Below are 19,058 nucleotides of genomic sequence, written 5' to 3' on the forward strand. Positions count from 1 at the left end.
CCGATGGGATAGAGCTGTTTTGGCGGCACATCAAGGACCAACAGCATGTTCAGCAGGTGGTTTAGGTTATTTGGCCTCAATTAATTAATGCTCTTCAAAATAATCGATAGATTACTTAATTACTAATATAATCAACCCTATGCTGCACTCTATTCCTATAATTACTGTTAAAACAAACCCATTCAAATGCATTGGACTCATGGCCCATGTTAGGTAATTGCACAGCCCTCACCCCTCCCGCCTCTTTCCCTTTCCTTTCCGAAATCCACACATATTTGTGCATTCGTTACTTTCTTTTCCCTTTTTTTTTCCCTTCCAGCCTGTGCTGCGAGCACTAATCAGCCAGTGAAAGAGACTCGGGCAGTGACGCATCATCGCACCAGGCTGGCACGGCTCCTGTCCGCTCCCCTGGCAGCACCCTCTGCAAGCCTCCGCTTCCAGCCAGAACGCTCCCTCTGACACTGCCATTCCCGAGCGAGTGTGCATCGAAGGGTGCGGCGGCACTGCTGGTTAGCCAGACCGGCAGTTGAGGCACGTCGAGGTTGCCAAGCCTAGCCAAACACACTATGCTGTCTGTTAGGAAATGTTAAACATCAGGAAATGCTTCGGCATTCTCTTCGGCAGTTGCGTAGTTGGTGAACGCGCTAATTTTATTTGGCGTGGGATAATAACGGGAAAAAGACGGAAAAGAAAATTCCTGTTTTTTTTTAAAGCAAAACATAAAACACGTTTTCTTATATTATTCATTTTCACACTCACTCCTATGCTCTCATTAACGCTGCTCATTAAAAGTGCACTGTGCATTCAGCTCCCCTCGCCAGCCAGCCTCGCACGGAAATATGATGCGTACGGACGTAGTCTGTTTTGTCTCCCTCCGAGAAGCATTCTCCCCTCCCCTCAGAGGAGTTTTTCCGACTGGCCCTAATCAATCCCCAGATAACCCGGGCCTGGGCTTTCAAGTGTCCCATTAATTACCACTTTTCACTTCCTCTTGATTTCAATCCTTTAACGTTCATGCCTTTTTTTTTCCTCCCTTGCAGTAAATAGAGCTAGAGATTTCTTAAAAAATGCACCTCATGGGTGCGACTTAAAGGGGAATATTTAATCATAGCTGTCTAAATGAGAGGATGATATTCTTTTAAGTGGTAAAGGATGGCTGCTAATGAGGGTCCCCCTAGAATGAGCGTTTCTTGATTTGTTTTATTTGGTTTCTGTCTTGTTGCACTGTGGGGTCAGAGGGTGACAAAGCAAAGCAAAGGCTGTTTGAATTATAAGCAGATGAACGTGGCTCTTCTGTCTGTCGGAATACAAAAAGCCATGATGGTCGCAGGGGTCACTGCGTTACATAATATCCATCCATCTGTCTGCATGTAGCGGCATGTAGTAGATTCTGTATAGTGTCTTTAGATCACTGCAAAATTGGCCAGAATTGAATGAATGTCTGGGCAATGTTATACCGGGAAACCCTGGAAGCTCTCACATCCAAGTGACTCAGCGGTCTAATGCCATTCCACTATGGCCGGGGGTGGGGGGGGGTCGTAAGTTTAGGCCGTGCTCTCTCCAGGTGGGTAGATGTCGCTACCTACTCTCATCACTCTTAGCAGATGTTGGCCGGCACAGGCGCCTGTTAGCTGGTATGGTGGAGCAGGGGACCCGGCGCTTTCTGCTGATGCTGCATCGGAGGCAGCTCCTCTGACACTTGTGAGACCAGCCACCACATCTTTTTGACCTGCCGCTGATGCAGCATCGCTAAGTAGCCTGGCGCTCGGATAGCAAGTGCCATCAACCCACCACTGAGAGAGCAAGGCCAATTCTCTCTATTCTCTCTGACTCCGGCTTCTGATGGCAAGCATCACGACCCGGAATTCGAACCATCGATCCTGCGATCGGTCCAGCATCTTAGTCCACTGGACCACTCAGAGCCCACAGGGTTCCAAGGGCAAGTACCATTCTCAGTGCAAACCCACACGCCTGTGATCAAGAACCCAGCACTCTCAACAGCTGAGCCACCACTGCCAGTCTGTTGTCCAAAGTTGGCTTCTTTAGTTTTGCACTGTAGCGCATGAGTAATAACAACGTCTGCAGCACCAATTAGCACGGTGCCAACTGCATGCCTTAATCATCACACACTTGCCTGAGGCTAAATTATGTAATAGTCTCTAATAAACTTATTCATGTGGCTTCCGACACTGTATGACTCACTGTCATCTGTAAAAATGGACAAAATTACATTACGCTAAAACACTAAAAACAGCAGGAGCAGCCATGTTGAGTCTCGACGTTGAATTTTATAACCTTCATTTCTGTAGATCAGTGGTTACCAACCCAGGATGGGTTTGGATAAATAGCTAATTAGCTGGATCAGGTGTGTTGGGAGCAGGGTAAACACTATAACGTGCAGGGCTGTGGGTCACCCTGGACCAGGGTTGGGGACCACTGCTGTTGGAAACTACAGAGATTTCTGAACAAGAAGTGGTTTGATGATTTAGGCATTAGGCAGTTTGCACAGTGCTAATTGGTGGCATGTAAGCTTCCATTCCTTTTAAGCCTCATTAGCATTGTAGCTTTAGTGTAAGACTAAAGAATCAAACGTCAGACACCAAACATGAACGTTTGTAACCTTAAAAGTAGGTGCTATGATCATGCGACCAACTTGCACTGGATCCTATTGGCTGAATCAAAGCTGTAGTAGTGTATTGTGGGCTGTTTCCTGCCAGACCAGATAGGGGGCAGTAGTTGTGTCAGGAGTGCAGCAATATGCCACTAAAGCTTGTGCATCCGTGTAGTCCCTTACATCGTTGGCCACAAGGTACCACAAAACACATCGTCTTGAGATTGCAGGTTGATTCCCAGGGATGCCACAGCCATCTGTAAATGGGAGTCCCTGAGGGCGCTCCTTTCCCCCGTACATCACTCAATACGATGCTAGCCAGAATGCTAACTCCTCCAAGCGCATTGACAAACAGCAGTTTGTTAAAAAGGAAGCAGTTAGCTGGCTTCATGTGACCTCGAGGAAGCGCATGCTAGCCTTCAGCCTCCCGGCACTCGCAGCATAGTGTGATAGGGAAGTCCTAGATAGCTGGAAATGACCAAACAAAGTTTTTCAGTGAGGTCAGGTGAAGCACCAGGTTTGCTAATATCGACTACATAGACATCGAAGCATCTATTTTGGGGGTGGTCCTCCCCGCACATCACCTAGCTTGATGCTAACCAGAACGGGCATCTCTCAGCTGCTGTGAAAGAACTGGCAGTTAGTACTCTCCTCCAAGCTGCCCTGAAATGTTGCATGAGCAGCAGTTTGAAAAGGTGCAGTCGGCTGGCTTCCTGTGACTTAAAGGAAGCACATGCTCAACTTTACCCCACCAGCACTCGTAGCGTAGTGTGATCGGGGGAGTCCTGAGTAGTGGGTGGGAACTGGAAGTGACTAAACCAGAGCTACCCAGCTCTGATGCATCGGCTAACAGAAGTAATGTGGGGCGAGAAAAAGCCATCTACCCACCCGGAGACAGCAAGGCCAGTTGTGCCCTCTCTGGCTCCGGCTGCAGATGGCAAGCAGCTTGACTGGGGATTCAAACCAGCAATCGCCCACCTAGAAGTGCTGATATCCCCCCATATTGCCGATGGGGCAGTGCTTGTCCTCAACTCAAAAAATCTTAGTAAGATTCACTGGACCATTAGTGCCATTATGTGACTGTAATGTTTGTGTGTGTATGTGCTGCTGGGTGCTCTCGCATATATATGTATGTGTGTGTGTGTGTGTGTGTGTGTGTGTGTGTGTGTGTGTGTGTGGGCCCTCTCTCAACTCTCAAAAGTGTCAGTAGAGCATTGAGCCCCTGCAATCCCCGCATAACATAACTGACATATTAATTAACCCTCTGCTAGGCTGTCAGCGGGGGAATAAGGCGGCGTGCCGTCACGGAGAACGTTTTTATTTACGGGACTGACAGGCCGGGTAATAGGCATCCCCGCCGTTTGCCGTGTCACCTCACCGCAGGTCAGCCGGTCTTAGACCGGAGGAGGTAACAAGTCACATCCACATTGTAGAGGGAATCAAAGAGGCTGCGAAATTAATGAGGGAATCAGCGTCAAGCCACAGGGGAACGTGGCGGCATAAAAGAGACGGAAATGAGGATAAATAAGCCCTCCACTAATACCTCATCTAAAGCAGATTCGGCCCAAGTGGGAGGTGTCTTTTGTCGGAGCGCTTCTGGCCCCTCCGGTAATCGCCTTCGACCTTCAACAAACCTCACTTTTAGCGAGGAGAGCTCGTTCCTGTTCCGCGGTGTTTTCTGAAAGAGGAAATGAGCTGCGGTATGAAAATGCGGCAAAGCGAGCAGACCTTGGTAGCGGTCGTCTTTCGGTGTGGAGGAGATTCTTTGGGCCTAACTGAAGTGTGGACTCCACTGTGCTCAGATGGGCCTTTTAGCTCACTGCTGGAAACGCGTCAGGCTCATTTTCAGGCTCGAGAATTTTACACATCCCATGAAAAACAGTCAGGTCTGATTAAGGTGACCTATATAAGATATTATTAAACGACATAGCTCATGATCTTTGCTTATTAATGGTTCTATACAGTACCAAAAACCTTTCTTTGAAGTGTCTAAATACACTGAGGTTAATATCTTGAAGATGTTCTGTTGATGCATTACAGGAAGTGCACTTACATGTTACAGGAAGTTGACTTAATATCTTTCTTTTATTAAGCAAATTTTTACCCAGCTTTGCCCAAAATCGAACCCTAGGCCTCATCCTGGCCCTAATCCTAACCTTCACCTCAACCCAAATTCTAACCCTAACCCTCATCCTGGCCCTAATCCTAATCTTAACCTCATTCCAACACTTAATACAAATCCTCAGCCTGGTCCTAATCTTAACCTTAACCTCATTCCAACACTTAATACAAATCCTCAGCCTGGTCCTAATCTTAACCTCATCCTAAAACATAATTCTAACCTTATCCTCAACTCAAAACCTAACCCTCATCCTGACCCTAATCCTAACCATAACCTCATCTTAAAACCTAACCCTAATCCTGGCCCTAATCCTAAACCTAACGCTTATCCTGGCCCTAATCCTTACCTTAACCCCATCCTAAAACCTAACCCTAACCCTCAGCCTGGCCCTAATCCTAACATTAACCTCATTCCAACACTTAATACAAATCCTCAGCCTGGTCCTAATCTTAACCTTAACCTCATCCTAAAATGTAATTCTAACCGTATCCTCAACTCAAAACCTAATCTTCATCCTAACCCTAACCTCAACCTCAACCTCATCCTCAAACCTAACCCTCATTCTGGCCCTAATCCTAACCTTAACCTGATCCTAAAACCTAACCCTAACCCTCATCATAGCCTTAATCCTAACCCCAACCCTCATCCTGGCCCTAACCCTAACCTTAACCTCATCCTAAAACCTAATCCCAACCTTAACCTCATTCCAACACTTAATACAAATCCTCATCCTGGCCCTAATCCTTACCTCAACCTCATCCTAAAACTTAACCCTAACCCTCATCCTGGCCCTAATCCTAACCTTAACCTCATTCTAAAACCTAACCCTCATCCTGGCCTTAACCCTAACCCTAACCCTCATCCTGGCCCTAATCCTAACCTTAACCTAATCCTAAACCCTAACCCTCATCCTCTTAGGTGAACGTCTACAGACCTGTACCTGCACTCTCCAAATGAAGTGAAGACCAGCTGGGTTCAGTAGACGTCTTCAGTAAACCTCTCTTGATCCTCTGCTGACTGTTCAGACGCTGCTCCATCACTGAGATGTAGGGGTTGAGATGTTACAGACAGTTCCTACAGCACTGTGTACGACTGCACAGCAGTTTCCTCCAGCACTGTTGTTAATGTACATCCCATCACGTGCGCTCTGTGTACAAGTTTTACATAGGTGCCTTCTGCCATTAGTACAGCTGCTCCTTCTGCGTTCCTACCTTCAGTTGAATATTTCAGGGCGTAGTCGCTGTGAGGTTCTCATATTCTTTTCCTTTCTTTGTTTGAAGGGAACATGACAAAGACCCTCAGCTGTTCTTCCAGACCTTGCTGAAGCTGAGCGAGCAGGAGCTGAACTTTGAAGTGTCTGTCCTCGGGGAGACGTTTACCGACGTGCCAGGTACACCTTGGCCTGTGGAGACGAGATGCGAAAGCTACGCAGATGTATTTTTAATGCCACGCCGAGCGCATTGTATTAAAACTCCGACATGAATCAGTTCAAGTAGGTCACACCCAGCTGTGCTAATGAAGTGGGAGAGGCAGGTTTCAGCGCGAGATGTAGGTTTTCACGCTTTTCAAACGGATTTCAGATCAACGTATGCACACAGGCCGAAGCCACGCTCAAGTTCTGTGCCGGTTGGGCTCGGTGGAGCAAATTGGGAATTTCCTCAGCGCTTCCCCCTTCTTCCCTCAGCAACTACGCTTTATTAAGAAAGGTGCTTCAGACATATTTCCGATAGAAGAACCATAGAGGAACCCTCTGTGAGCGTGAAGAACCATGTAAAGGTCTTTTAAAGAATTTAAAGAAGGTCTTTACCATCCTTACCACCTTTCGACTCCAGTTCAGGTCGGTCTTGAGCTTACCTGCCTGTGATTGGCCAAAAAAATGTTCAAGTGCACCAGTGTTAGCTCTGCGCTAAACTACATACGGGAAATCCATTAGGGAGGCTAGCAAGAAATTAGCTACAATTATTTTATAGGTGTTTAGTTTTCCTTCCAGAAGCTCTAGTTAAGGGGACCAACTGGACAAGATTGTGTGTGAAGAATCATTTAAGGGTTCTCCTAAAGAACCTTCACCTTCACATGTATAAAGTACTGGAGACCCAGACTTGAGTAAAAGTGAAAGTACAGGTGCTCTATCAAAGAAGTGACTTTAAGCTCCATACTTAAGTAGAAGTACTAAAGTACTCAACATTTCTGTACTCAAGTATCGCAAGTAGTTTAGTATTTTAAAAAGTACTGCTTAAGTACTGAAAGTAAAAGTACAGTACTGTGTTCTGTAGTTCTTACAGAAAGCATTCAAAAGTTTGGGTATCAGCGTTTCTATTATTTCAGATGCTCAGATTTAAGGACTGTGATGCCCTAATTATTAAAACGGTACGAAGGCATTTAATGAATCTTTTCATTTTTTTCTTTCTAGTATTTTAAGATTTGTTGTTGCTTATTTTTGTCTTAAGTAAGAAAGAAAAGTTCATCTTTAATATTTTAATAAGCTTTTTTGTCAAATTAATTTCGATGCGTAATGTGCGGTGACCTCACTTCCGGTTTGGGGTTCTGCGGCCAAACAAAAGGAGACAGACATTGGTGAATGTTCTGAAATTAGTTTTCTAGTATCTGGAAGCATCTAAGAGGCAAGGTCGTAGGTTTATCTAGCATTAAGACATATATAACAGTTCATATATTAGCAGTTGTGATATTAAAACGATTTTAGAGACACCGTCCTCCAGACACCGTCCTCCTCTGGTACAAACCAGTGAGGAGAGCAGCTTAAACCCCTGAGCTTCACTCTCTGTAAACTCAACTACAGCTGAAAGAGCTCAGCCTATTCGGACACATACGAGTATTTGCAGGAGGTGAAGATGGAGGAGTTTCTTCTGGTGGTGGTTCTTCTTCCATCTGGAGATAAACTAACAGAGTTCTAGCGTTAGTGTCCTCACTGCAGCAGAGCACGGCTCGATCACCTGTTCTGATTAACGTTGAGGCGGAACCTGCTTCAGCGAACCCGGTGACAGCGCCATCTAGCTCTCTGGAGTAGTAATGATTTGGGTGTGAAATGATTCGTACCGTTTTAATAATTGAAGCGAGTAACAATGCAGCTCATAAACAAACAATGTAATGGAGTGAAAGTATTAAACTCACCAAAATGAGAAAAACTAATCCTTCAGCAGATACAGATCAAGTATTTCAGTACTTAATTACAGTAGTGAAGTACTTCTACTTCCTTACTATGCATCTCTGTCACTCCCGCATCTCTCGCATGCTTTTTCATGGAGTGGTTCTTCCACAGCACCGAGAACCAATTGAAGCACCTTTATTTTTAAGAGTGTAGTAACTCATTTGTTAAATACACAGCTTCTAGGTTCAGAGATCATCCATTAGTGGTGTATGACTAACGCTCAGACCCCCTTTCATTGGCGGAACACACTTCCATTAGTAGATGATTATGCTTTAATATCTTTTGGGCAGACTTGGGTTATTTACAGCGCTGCCTTAACTTAATTTACACACACTGAGCTGCACTGGCAAAGAGACGCAAACGGGGATCACAATCTCTTATATTGAGATCAACACTTTTATAGGAGCATAAGCGGCAACGGAGGGGTGAGGGTGGGGGGAGGGATGTATAAATGTTGCTCATATTTCGAAGCGATGTTTACGATTGCTCGGAAGGCAATCACGCTGAAACTCTTTTAATCCATTTTGATTTTGCTAATAGGATCACTATTGATTATTTTTGCCCTTTCCCGTTTTATACGGCCGAAGTTATGACGGCCTCGTGTTTTTCATTTTCGAACCCAGCTACAGGCCTCCGAAGTGGAAACTTGCCTCTCTCCGCTAATTGCCCCTCCGCCAATGTCGACGCTCTCACGCTCGTGTTCTGTCCCTGTCCTTTGTAGACATCTTCGCCGAGGCCAAAGAACAGTTGGTGAGCCACATCCGCCACTGGGGTTTCATGCCCAGTAAGGAGGACTACCTCAGAGTGCTGTGCCAAGCAGATGTCGTCGTTTCTACGGCCAAGCACGAGTTCTTCGGCGTGGCAATGTAAGTCCACTCTCGCCGTCTGCTAACGAAAGGACACTTACTCCAAATGGAGCGTTCCCAGAGTGGGTTTGTAGCAGCACGTGTCTCGGCAAGAACCAAATGTCACCGTCTCATTACACTTTCTTACTAGTCTCTGCATGATCATTATGTTTTCCTACAAGACACCTGGAAAAACACCTGCGTCGTGGCCATACTGCAGGTAAAAGTGGCCCGGTCCGATTTTCTTTCTGCTCAAGATGGCTGTAGATGGTCCCATATTTGTGTTAATGGGATTACATTCAAGGAAAGGTAGAGGATAGGAGTGTGTGGTGTGTTTCTCCTTGGATGAGCCTCCCAGGTCAGTTTAGAAGTATGACCGGTGTAGAGTAGACCACATGAACCTCTCCAACAATGTAAACAACCAAAAGAAAAATCTGATTAAAAAAAAATAGCAGTGACTATATATCATATATATGATCTATACAACCATTGGGGAGGAGCTGAAGCACTGACTGTATATATGATATATAAAAGGTATATGATCATTGTGTTAAGAGCTAAACCACTGACTGTATATTTGATATATATGATACATACAACCATTGGAGGAACTAAACATAAATACAGTAATTGAGGGGAGGGATCAAACCACTGACTGTATCTATAATATATACAGTAATTAGAGGAGGAGCTGAAGCACTCAGTAGTTCTCTGTATTATCCTGGTAGAATTACACTGCTGTTGGACCGATTGCGTATTGAAGGCAAAAAGTCGACCCACTGAGTTCCTTGCAGTGGCAGTCCAGGAGAATAGTGAGCTCAGTGCTGGATGTCTAATTTCAGCAGCAGTTTGCTGTATTGCTTCTGGGTCTAAGCGTAAAAACCTCTGTAGGCTCACCTGCTTCGGTCACACGCATATCAATCGGCGCCCGACTCCCTCCTTCCCCCCCTCCCTCAGCACCACACCACACAACAGAAATCCGCGAGTCGGCGCCCACGCGGAGGGAGTTTTCTCTACCACCGCTCTGTCCTCGTTATTGTGGAAATTAGCCTAATCTAATTAATTGTCAGCAGACGCCCATCCATGCCCTGAAGAAAAACAGTAAGGCAGCCAAGCAGAATGATCGGCTAATTATATTTGAGATGAAAAGCCTGATAAGCATTTGCACGCTCACACATTAACTGCATTGACATGGAACTGACCTTAATCAGTTTCATAAGACGTGCTGCCCCAGACCAGAGCTTGAACGCCTGTGAGGTTCTGCATTCACACTGGATTAGATCAGAGAGGGCTGCTGAGTTTGGTGGATTGGGAATATATATATATATATAATGTATGTATATGCATGATCGACAATGCCTGGTTTTTTATATCGCATTAGATATCACAGAAAAAGTAAATATTGCAATATTCAATATCATGCAGCACAACACTGAATCCAATCAAATCCTCACAACAATGCTCCGAAATCTAGTACAAAGCCTCCCCCCTTAGTTACACCCCCTCAGTTACGCAAACAAAAGCAACATAAGCTCTTTTTTCATACCCTTGATTTCAGAATAAACAGTGAATGAGCATGTGTCCCAATACTTATGTCCAAATAATGTGTGTGTGTGTGTGTGTGTGTGTGTCTAAATAAGCTCCCCAGACAAAAAAAATGGTTTAAATTGGTAATAACTTCAGGCTCCTGCAGATGACACTGAACGAGGATGATGGAGCTATCAATACCTGGCGGGTTGTGCATCTGTACTCAGACTTTGAGAAGAGTACAGTGCAGTGAATGTCTCGTTGGCGTGCCAAAGATGATAGTTTAAAGAAAGTAGCTGAATCTGCAGGTGTATATATAGACACACACAAAATATGGACATAAGTATTGGGACACATGCTCATTTATTGTTTCTTCTGAAATCAAGGGTATTAAAAAAAGAGTTGATCCTGCTTTTGTGGGTGTAACTGTCAACTGAGTTGCTGCTACCAAATGCTGCTACGGTTGCTGCTACCAAAATTCCGGTAATGTGAAAACATGGCTCTGTATTGAGGCATACATCCGAATACATTACACTCTAGTTCATCTGCAACGTAATGATGTTAATGATTGACTCACATTGGCTTGCCCACAGACTTGCTGACCAGAAAAGCTGTGATTGGTCCAGATGCTGGAAGGTCACAGTGGGAAATTAACTGTGTAGTCAGAGTCTTCTTCAGTCTTATGCATTATTGGAAAGGCTAGTACTGCAACAAATATGCAACCCTTTGAGTTCAATACTCATTTGGAAACACCAACAAATGTTCAAAGCTTGTAACGTTCTACTCAAACCAAGAAAAGTAGCATGAGAGTGGAGCTCCAGTTCCCCTTTGAGAACCTCCACTGTAACAAGAATCCACAAACTGTATGAGCAAGAGCGAGATGCTACAATCGCACAGGAGCTGAACTACTGACTGTATAGACAGTATATGATATATATCATCTATATAGTCATTGGGGGAGGAGCTGAGATCCAGATAAACAGCTAATACAGTGCATATAGCTGCATCTGAGCATTCTCCATGCACTGGTCAGATGACAAAAGGAGGAGCTTTCAAAGGGAGGCAGATGGTTACTGACGACGACTTCGTGACTGAAGTGTCAGACCAGCTCTGGCCTCCACCCCTGAAGAAAGCACACGAGTTGACCACGGATTGAACGGCTTCATCGTGCCATTGTGTCAAATGTCCGTGAGATAAGAGGCCCTGCAGTCTCAATTGTGATCACCGTCTTGACTAAAGCCCCCCCTGTGAGGAGCCCGGCTGCTCAATCAAAACCACCGAAATTCGGAGTTGAATGGCAGCGAGCTAATCGTGTATTAAAATATGCATGGCTTTAGCATGGGGAATGAGATGGTGATCTGATGGTGAGGGGAGTGATGGATGGACTTATGAAACATTAATGTTCATTCTACAAAATATTTAAACAGCCGGTCATTTTCCACTGGCAGCATCGTGGGGTTCAGATGAGTTGAATCAGTTGGGAGGGAAGTTTTGCCCCAGATTAAACTGTTCACTGAGTATTTTGAAGTTTGACGTCGTAAAATGGAAATTTCATCCATGTCTCCTTTGCTTAGAACTTTGAGAATCACTATCCAGAGCCACCCAGAGGAGGAGCTTTCCTTTTGAGTCTCGGCTCCTTTCAGGATTCTTTCCTTTCAAGAGAGTTTTACTTGCTGCTCATTAACCAGGATTTCTCTCAAGAATGGTTGTATAAAGTGCTGTATATATAACCTTGCTTTTAACTTGGTTTGAAATTGGGCCTGAGCGATATATCGTTTAGCCGATAACGTGAGCCGATACCGGTAGTTATCGCTGTTTTTAAGAGAAACCCGCTGGTAATTATCGAGGTGTTTTATATGGTCAACAAACACGTCTAAGGCCGTGGTCACATCAGACATTTGCAGTTTATGTTGCGGTTAGAATTGAATCCATTATGGTGCTGTTAGCATGCTAATGTTAGCTAACTTTAAGTTACTTGATACACACACACACACACACACACACACATATATATATATATGTATGTATATGTATGTATATGCATGATTGACATGAAATTTGGGCCTGAGCGATATATCGTTTAGCCGATAATGTGAGCCGATACCGGTAGTTATCGCTGTTTTTAAAAGAAACCCGCTGGTAATTATTGAGGTGTTTTATACGGTCAACAAACACCTCTAAGGCCGTGGTCACATCAGACATTTTCAGTTTATGTTGCGGTTAGAATTGAATCCATTTTGGTGCTGTTAGCATGCTAATGTTAGCTAACTTTGAGTTACTTGATTCTGGTGAGAGCTCCATGCTGAACGCCCAGTCACAGCTAATCAGTGCAGAACTGCTTTGGGTGGTTGTTGGTGTGGAGCTGAGCTTAGCTTAGAGCTTAGAAATGAGCACACTTGGCTAACGCAGCTAGCATAAAGTTTTAGTATAAACCCAAGTATGATAGCCATGTTGGGGGGTGGGTTGCATGTTTGTTCCCTCAAAGCACATTAAGAGGTTCCTTCACAGTTTCAAACTGAAGAACCCCCAAAAGCTCCTTAACTGGAGCTTTACTGGAGTAGTGTAGAGTATCTGCACGGGTCCCGTCAACAGCCAATGAAAACTGAGTGGTAAAAGTGCAGTTTTCAGGCAGTTCCTTATTTTCTGGCGCTAGTGCATGTATGTCCGATAAGGCAGCTCCATTTAAGGTGGAACGACAATTTGAATAAAAAGCCAACATCTGCCTTGGACGTAAGGTAGACCTCCAATATGTGCTGTGCTACTCGCCTCCAGGTCCCTCTGCAGTCTGTACAGACCATGCTGACTCTATCCTCCCACCCACATCCTCACCCAAAGGTGTTTTCCAGTTCCCTTTCGTTTTGGGTCAGCGGTGCAGATGGTATTAACCAGTTACTAGCTACCAGTTTCCAGTAGCACCCAAGAACTGATCCCGCCCCCCCTTGTAGCATCGTTGTTGATGCCTGCAGTGTAATTATTATATATTTTATCATAAAGGAAATTTAGCTTCAAGTAACGCTCATAAGGCTCCAAGAAACACCAGTTGTTGTGACACCTTGTTAGCAACCCTAATGACGACGGATGATGGTCAGAATAAGCCCTTATAAATGCTTATGTAGGCTTATGCCAGTTGTCATAAAGGCTAATGTAGGGGTTATGTAGTTCTTATGTATGGTGGCCCACAGTAAAGCCATTACCAATGCATTTGATCAGTCTGTCAGGATATCTCAGGGTCTTTCAGGATCTCTCAGGGTCTTGCAGGGTCTTTAAGGGTCTTTCAAGGTCCATCAGGGTATATCAAGATCTCTCAGTGTCTTTCAGGGTCTTGCAGGTTACATCAGGATCTTTTAGGGTCCATCATGGTCTATCGGGGTCTTTCAGGATCTCTCAAGGTCTTGCAGGGTCTTTATTCTAATTCTACCTCCGTCTGAAATGTGCCTGGTGTTACAGGTTAGAAGCAGTCCACTGTGGATGTTACCCTCTGTGCCCGAAGGCTCTTGTCTACCCAGAAATATTCCCTGGTAAGACCCTTTCCCCTCCGCCTTTTTCCTATTGATCACACTGACACCGAAGATGGTATCTGAAGTTAAAGATCACACACCCTTTCGTACCCCCTACGTCCTGCAGAAAACATTAATATTAATATTAGACAAAGATGATTTAAATTATGCCTAAGTAATGAGTAATTCATCTTAAAGCACAATCCAAGCCGTGGCCATAAAGCATCCTGGCCATGTATATAAATAAATAAAGCCGAGCACAGTTCAATAATGTAAAACATAACCCAGCATGGAGTTGAGTGCATTTTTAATGCTGGAAGTGGTTTATCCCTGCTCCCTGCTTTGAGTTGGGGTTTTGTGTGTATGTGTGTGTGTGTGTGTAAGTGATCAAATATGTATTTCTCTTTCTTTTATGTAGGTTCATATCTGTACTCAACACCTGAGCAGCTTTGTAAGAGGCTCCGGGGGTTCTGTAAGCATCCACAGCTGGTTAGGCAGCATGTCGTTCAAGTGAGTACAGTAACCTCTCAGCACGATCATTATGGGTCTCTTGATCTTACTGATGAAGTTTACATTGGACCCTTTGGTCTTAGAGCTCATGATGCAGTCCTATGTTGGGGTTTATGTGGGATATAAGGCTTTATGTACATTGTCTGGGCCTTATTGAGCATGCTTCTGTCTGTCCTAGGTGAACACTGGCGCATTTTCCTGGGACGCCTTGGGGGAGGAGTACAGGTCGCTGCTAACGGCAGGTTCTTCCAGCAGTTCTTCGTGACTTCAGACGTGTGCACACACTGACCATCTGAAACAACCTAAAGCATGACTAAGGCACATGTGTCTCTGAACTCTGTGAAGCACCAAACTGGCACACTTTTCATGAACACTTTTGGATGTTTATAGATTTTATTATTTTTATTTTTTTTACTTTAAATTTTTATTTTTTTTTATTTTAAGAATCTTTTGCTGTTTTCAACTTTTTTCCATTTGAACTGCTTTTTTAATAATGTATTTTTTAATAACTACTATTTGATATTTTTTTAATAGAGCAATATTTTTTTTTATTTTAACTTTTTTTTGCCCCCCTCTCCTAATCCCGAGTCCAATACTTGAATCAGTGCTAGGCTGCTACCAGTGCAGTTTCTCCTGTCTACAGTCTTACAATCTGCTAGCACACACTGGGTGCGTGTGCAGCCAGGGGGCAGAAACGCTTTGGAAACATAGGTGCTCAGTAGACTGTAAGGTTAGTCAGCTGCAGTAATCTACCTAGGTTTCGCGCTGTTTATGAAGTCTTCAAAAATAAATGTTAGTGTCAGAGTCAGATCCTTTTTTTTTTGTTTTCCATCTTCTATGCACAACATCTCAAGCACAATTTTATCTCGCTAGCTTCTCGACTGCTGCTTTCTGTTGCTTCCTGCCCCCCTGATTGTGCACATATCTGTGTGATGGCGTTGCACAGAAGCCCATTGGTACTCAATACAACACAAAAACACCCGTAATATAAAAAGCTGAGAGAGCTTCTGAAGTACTTCTGAAATACTAGCTATTTCATGCAAGCTTCAAGTAATGTTAATAAGGCTAACTCCAAGAAACACCAAGAAACACCAGTTGTTGTGACACCTTGTTAGCAACCCTAATGACGATGGATGATGGTCAGAATAAGCCCTTATAAATGCTTATGTAGGCTTATGCCAGTTGTCATAAAGGCTAATGTAGGGGTTATGTAGTTCTTATGTATGGTGGCCCACTGTAAAGCCGTTACCAATGCATTTGATCAGTCTGTCAGGATATCTCAGGGTCTTTCAGGATATCTCTGGGTCTATCAGGATCTTTCAAGATCTCTCAAAGTCTTTAAGGGTCTTTCAGGGTACATCAGGAACTCTCAGGGTCTATCGTGGTCTTTCAGGATCTCTCAAGGTCTTGCAGGGTCTTTAAGGGTCTCTTAGGGTCTATCATGGTCTATCAGGATCTCTCAAGGTCTTGCAGGCTCTATCAAGATCTCTCAGGGTCTATCAGGGTACATCAGGAACTCTCAGGGTCTATCATGGTCTTTCAGGATCTCTCAAGGTCTTGCAGAGTCTTTCAGGGTCTTTCAGGGGGGATCTCTCATTGATTTTCAGGGTCTACCCGAGCCTATCAGTGTATATGTATCTATCAGGGTCTTTTAGGATCTATCAGGATCTCTCAGCGTCTACCAGGGTCTTTTAGGGTTTTAGGATCTCTTGAGTTCTCTCAGGGTATATCAGGGTCTATCAAGCTCACTCAGGGTCTATCAGGGTCTGTCGTGGTCTTTCAGGGTATATCAGGGCCTCTCAGGGTCTATCGGGGTCTATCGGGGTCTTTCAGGGTCTTTCAGGGTCTATCAGGGTGATCCCTTATCACTTCACAGGTACGTAGCAGCTACGAAATAATGGAGCCTGAGGATAACTAGCAAAAAATCCCCCAAACACGCACTACTGCAGACTACTAAAATAAGTGTTACTCATGTCTCTTATAACAGACACAGCCACAAACCTGTCTCAGACTCACCACCTCTCCACTAAAACAACATCCAAGCTGGGAGCGATTTTACAAGCATGGTTTTAAGGGAGGAGAGAGAGCGCGCGAGAGAGAGAGAGAAAAAATGAGGAATAGAATTAAAAATAAACAACCTAGAAACCTGCGACCGCTTTTCGTGTTTCTCATAGGCGGTGCCACCTCATATTTCGGTTCATAGCCATTTTTATCCTTTGTGCTGGAGGACTGCTGGATATGCTGGAATCTTCGGTTCCCACTCCGACAGAGTGGCAGCCAAGTTGCGGCTTGAAGTGCTGTGGGCTCCCGCTCCACCTGGGGTTGCCAGGTTGTGACAAAGTCCCCCGAGGCTTAGAAAAGGTTAATGGGAGGCTTTTCCTTGCACTGTGGTTACATCTAAATACGGCCCTCCCGTGTTTTCCTTGCGTTTGGAAATGAACCGCTGCATAATTAAGGGGGGGTAGGTAGTTAGAAGTAGTTGAGAAATGTAAAATAACATATTTCCATATAAGAAGGGGAGACAAAGAAAAAAGAAGTCCTAGTTTCATCAAGGTTTGTGCTCACACATACCGTAATGCTGTCATAATCACTTTCTTGGCCTCCTTGGACAGTCCTCCCCTGTAATCGATGATGCTGGAAGAATTTAGTTGCAAAATATCCCTTTATAAAGTACCACCTCACGGCCCTGACATGCAATTATTACAAATGCATTGATACCTCAGGTGCAGCAGATGGGAGATGGGAGAATTAAGGAAAGAAATGAAATCAGATTGTTATATGGCACCTTATTTCCCAGGAGCGAAATTACGCCCATCACTCTTGCTTTTGTTGTAGGACCTTGGCCACCTCTCGCTGAATTATGGCTCCTAATATCTTTGATCTGAACTTATGACTCTACCTCATCCAGAAGAATCAGAGATGTTCCCAGATTTGCGCATTAATTCAGTTACCTAGGCCTTCACCTAATACGTCTTACTCATGTACACTCTCGAACCCACGCTGAATAATGCGCTATTCCCATATACATTAGCACCGTTATCGTGGATTGGTTATTACTGGCCTATGCCCGTTTCAGGGCTGATATTGAATCAGTGCGTTCACAAACATTTACTGATGTTCTGTCCATATTTCGACTGCTACTTCATCCTAGCTTCAAGCACCATTCATAAGGCCTTATGACTCTTTTTACAACTGACACATAAACATACGTACAAGCATAATTAAAGCAGCCTTCCCAGCTGACCACCGACATCAGTAACATCATTCTAATGTCATATTGACAGAATATCGATGTAGTTAAGCAGTATGGTATCCAAAATTTTAACGCCAGCTCAACATGACTTTCTAACACCATTAGACATTTAGATTTTGTTGGTTTTCAACTGTGGAGTCAGGTAGCCAAAATCCAACGTCTACCAAACGTCTCATTCTAATGTCATATTGACAAAGAATATCGACATGTAGTTATGCAGTATGGTGTCCAAGGTCTGGTCAGCACCAATCTTAACATCAACTCGACATGACATGTCAGGTAGCCAAAATCCAACGTCTACCAAACGTCTTTCTGATGTCATATTGATGTAGAATTTAAACATTTACTTAGGCTAAGGGGACCAAAGCCCAAGGTCTGGTCAGCGCCAATCTTAACATCAACTCGACATGACCGTCTAACATTATTAGACGTTTATATTTTGTTGGTTTCCAATTGTGGTGTCAGGTAACCAAAAGCCAACATCTACCAAACGTCTCATTCCGATGTCATATTGATGTAGAATATATGGACATTATTTAGGGTAAGGGGTCCAAAACCCAAGGTCTGGTCAGCGCCAATCTTAACATCAATTTGACGTGACTTACTAACATCATTAGACGTTTATATTTTGGTGTCAGGTAACCAAAATCCAACGTCTACCAAACGTCTCATTCTAATGCCATACTGACTTAAAATATGAGGTATGAGGTGACCCCTTTCACCCTGTTCTTCAATGCTCAGGACCTCAGAGGACTGACCACCACAGAGCGGACTTTAATATTTGGGCCTGTTATGCAGTGTTATGTAGGCTTAATGAATGCTGCACTACAGTAAAGGGTTCCCAGACCATTTGATCAGTCTTGCTGAGTGACCAGTTACCAGAACAGGAAAGTAGCACATGGTAAACAGCGAAACACTCGTGTCAGTAATAGTAACAGGGCCTCAGTGCACCGAGGCTTTAATGGTGGTGACTTGATTTATGGCGTTCTTGGACTGGTGAAAGCCGACACCACGTCTTGCCGGGGTGCATTAAGGCCGAAGTGGAGGCTGCTTCGGCTCTTAAGTACCGTGACCTATCTGGACCCATTGAGAACCCACTCCTGGTGTTTCAGACGAGTCTGCCAGAGCTCTCCCCTGGCTCTGCCGGGGCTGACCTGAGGTCAGGACCTAATGACGCCATAAAGCTTATAACGCTGCCGTTTCTTGCAGTCGCAAAATGTCACCCCACATATAAAAACTTAATAGCAACCTCTATAAAACGCAGCGCACATTAAGCCCGTTTTCATTGGCCTTTTTAATTCATGTTTCTCTGCTCCTCGCTGTCGGTGTCGGAGGGCCAGAGTCGACCGGGCCGCACACTGCGATTCTACCATGTACACAAACACACTGCCGTGGCACGGTAGAAAGGAGCGTGATCCCAGCGTGTGGCTCCCACCACTCCAAGAGCTGATATTTAGAAGCCATTTAGAGAAGCACCAGCATGGAGAATGTTCTAGTTCTCCTCAATGGGAGATGTTCAAGTACCTG

General features: G+C 44.4%; 1 protein-coding gene across 1 annotated transcript in view; it reads left to right on the forward strand.

Moving 5' to 3' along the window:
* Window positions 1-15,074, forward strand: part of gtdc1 (glycosyltransferase-like domain containing 1) — a 54,313-nt gene extending 39,239 nt beyond the window's left edge. The window contains exons 6-10 of the mRNA XM_072685258.1: window positions 6,014-6,123; window positions 8,621-8,765; window positions 13,719-13,789; window positions 14,187-14,278; window positions 14,457-15,074. Of these exons, the coding sequence (XP_072541359.1) occupies window positions 6,014-6,123; window positions 8,621-8,765; window positions 13,719-13,789; window positions 14,187-14,278; window positions 14,457-14,543 (505 nt within the window). The 3' untranslated portion in view covers window positions 14,544-15,074. The remainder of the gene's footprint in view (window positions 1-6,013; window positions 6,124-8,620; window positions 8,766-13,718; window positions 13,790-14,186; window positions 14,279-14,456) is intronic.
* The last annotated feature ends 3,984 nt before the right edge of the window (window positions 15,075-19,058 follow it).

This window comes from Salminus brasiliensis, chromosome 8 (genome assembly GCF_030463535.1).
Source record: "Salminus brasiliensis chromosome 8, fSalBra1.hap2, whole genome shotgun sequence".
NCBI lineage: Eukaryota > Metazoa > Chordata > Actinopteri > Characiformes > Bryconidae > Salminus > Salminus brasiliensis.